This window comes from Echinococcus granulosus (assembly GCF_000524195.1).
Source record: "Echinococcus granulosus chromosome Unknown EG_S00133, whole genome shotgun sequence".
Lineage (NCBI taxonomy): Eukaryota > Metazoa > Platyhelminthes > Cestoda > Cyclophyllidea > Taeniidae > Echinococcus > Echinococcus granulosus.
Window position 1 is genome coordinate 67,841 of NW_020170513.1, and position 3,019 is coordinate 70,859.

The following is a 3,019-nucleotide window of genomic DNA, read 5'->3' on the forward strand; positions in this document are numbered from 1 at the left end:
GCTGTCTAAAGAAAACGAGAACTGAGGTCTCACCGTTTTAATCATCACTCCATCTTTTGTCGAAAGCCATGCCAAATCTTGGAAATAAGACCAACACTCATCCTCAACCCATCTGGTCTGTGTGCATCCTTCGGTGAATCACGCCTACGTTTATATGCAAGGGTTGGGAAAAAGCGATGAATGATGGATGCAAAACCAGTAAATGATACCATCCTGTGCCGAAGTTATTTGCAGCCTAATGAAGCCGGAACGTGACCGCGATAGGAGTTAAAGTAAAAATTAGCAGAAAACGGTCGCCGTGTTTTGACCTAGCACCTATTTAGCCGTCCACAAAACTCCTTTCGACGGGTTGTACTTCTGTCTTGTGGCATGACCCCATGGCTTTCATTAAGCCGCAAGCATGTGATCAAGCTTGTGCCCTGACAAGTCGGCAATGTGAGCGGACATGGATACTCCCGACTTATATGTAGAAGTAGGGCGTACGGCTAGGTAACTACCAAATACGCGGGAATCCCATTCCTGTGTCGTCATAGTATCTCAGTTTGCCTTGACCTGCATGTGATACTGGCCAATGAGGAAAACGAAATGAGAACGTGAGTCTCACAATGATTTGCAATGATGGGTAATCATTTGCCTAAAATTGAAAGGGAACCATTTCGTGGGACCTAGTGACGTGCGTTAATCATTAACCACACATGACATCTGATTACATCGAAAGTGCATGGAGCATGACCCTGAAAGTGTCTTGGAAACGTCGTTGTATGCTTGATCAAACTCGTTGTGTTAATAAATGCGCTATGCAGATTATTTGTTTTTAACACCTTGATGAAGATTTGGAATTCTGGAGTGCTGTTTCGTAGGGCTTTCAGTAGATACTTAAATTTAATGGTGTCAAGTGGAGCATTGAATGATTACAAAACAAGCGTCTACTTGAAAAGACAAAGAAATGTCATCCTCGCGAACTGGCACCGTTTGTAACTGTGCGTCAGTATCTCATGAGACCAAACCATAAATTCCTTCACGCAATCATGTCATCATTCTCCTTTTAGCATATTCCAGATGCAAGTTGTGGTGGTTTGCAAATCTGTGACCTAAATTTGGAGCAAAGTAGATCATTAACTGTTAAAGCCTGGAAACACCAAAGATGAATAATTAGAAACTTTGCCCCATGATTATTCAATTATCCATGTTTCTTGATTTATACTGGTTTCTACTTTTACTAATTCAGTAGCAATATCGCGAGAATCGGGACAGTTTTCATAATTTATTGCCTTTTATGGTGCAGAGTTCACAGTTAAAATGGACCTATTGAGATTAGCACAAAAAACCCTGCTCTCCACTCAAAGCATTTAATGCTCGGCAAAAGTAAGCAGCTTTCAAATTTATCATGAAATTTGAATTGTCACATATCTTATTAATTTTTGCAATTTTTTGCATAAAGGGAAGAATGGTTGTGTACGAAATTGATGGATGCTGGATGGATAAATGTGTGTGTGGATACGGGACTGATTATCGGATGGGTTCAGGATAGGTAAATGAAAGGAGAGATACAGAATAGATGGGCTGATGAATGGCTAAGGGATGTATGGCTGGATGGATAGATTGTTGGTTGGATTCGGACTCGATGGATGAGTAGATGGACTAACGAATTAGGAGTACTCAGTCGCATCAGTAACAGATAAAAGGCAGCTGCTGGTTCAAGTAAACATAATCTTCTGTAGTCTTCAAAGCCTCCCGGCACGTTATCAGCAGTGGCATGTCATGCCACTGAGTGGAAGTGCAATCCACGGGGATTTAAATGTCCGCTTGATTGAATGCAGGCTTGGATGAACTACCACAGCATTACAGCAACAACCATCTGCATTCTCCGCTTCCATGAGGTGCCTTATGGGTGAAGTTGTCAACCTGCTTACTCACCTACTGATTGACAGGTGGTCTTCTTTTCTCACCTCAAAGTGCCTCGATTGAGCAAGCTTTCGCATTTTTGCCAAGCAACTTCAAATCTAGCGCTGTACTTGGCAGTCTGGCTTGTGACTGATTGTGAATCATTCGTCTCTTTCTTCTTTCCCTCATGAATGAAGTGTTTGTGCTTTGACTGCTCGACTGCACCGTCTCACAGGACGACACTTCACACCCCACAGAAGGGGACTCTTGTACACAAGTCACATTTCGATGATAAAAATAATCACACAATTTATAACATTGAGTAATAAATGACAGTGGGAGGTGTTTTTGCTGCGCAAAATGGCGTATTGCGGAAACGTTTGGGTGAGAGAGACGATGTAGATGTTTTATCATGCAGTGACCTGAGCCATCGGCATGGCGGTGACACCGTTGTCTGTCCCATACGCACGCATCTGTCATGTTGATTTGTGGCGAAAAAAAGCAACTTTGCTGTAATGTCACATTTGTGGCATGACCTCCTTGCATTTCCGGTGGGAATGTTGAGACCTTGTCAACAACTCGGGGGTAGTCTCATGCATCCCTAAGGGCTTTTTTGTCACGAGGTCTCTATAAGGAAGGGCTGCTGTCCATCACAAATACGTCGATTGAAAAACAAATGTCATTGGGCTGAGTCAAGCGGGTCGCGTACGGCACTTCCACTGAAAGCAATGTCATAGACATCTTCACTACTTCTTGGGCGGCTCCAAGAAAAGGGAGCTTTGAGCTTCCAACGGAGGTCCTGCTGCACTGCTTATCAGCATAAAGAAGCGAGAAGATGGGTTGAACACCAGAGGGTAATGTAGTTCATGGTGACCCGATTCTCCAGCGAAAGCTGTCATATTTTTGACAGGGTATGAAGGACGCTGGAATATACCAACAGCAGTAGTTCCGTTACCTCCGAAAGGCCTCAACTCTTGGAGACTTCACAAATTCAGTCATTGACAACATTTGCGACTCTAATAGAAACTGATTGACCTTCTACGAGACAAAAGCGGGCAACCGGCAATGCAGTGTCCCAGACCACACCGAAAGCGTTTCAACTAGGGGTATTAGAAGGCTAATGTGTAGAGGAACA

At 43.5% G+C, this 3,019-nt stretch overlaps 1 protein-coding gene across 1 annotated transcript in view; it reads right to left on the reverse strand. All coding sequences in view use genetic code 11, as the record gives it.

Annotated features, from left to right (window-relative positions):
• Window positions 1-2,630: 2,630 nt before the first annotated feature.
• EGR_09130 (Multidrug resistance protein 3) overlaps window positions 2,631-3,019 on the reverse strand; it is a gene marked incomplete at both ends in the record, with an annotated part of 6,362 nt that continues 5,973 nt past the window's right edge. The window contains one exon of the mRNA XM_024498379.1: window positions 2,631-2,865. Within this exon, the coding sequence (XP_024347201.1) occupies window positions 2,631-2,865 (235 nt within the window). The remainder of the gene's footprint in view (window positions 2,866-3,019) is intronic.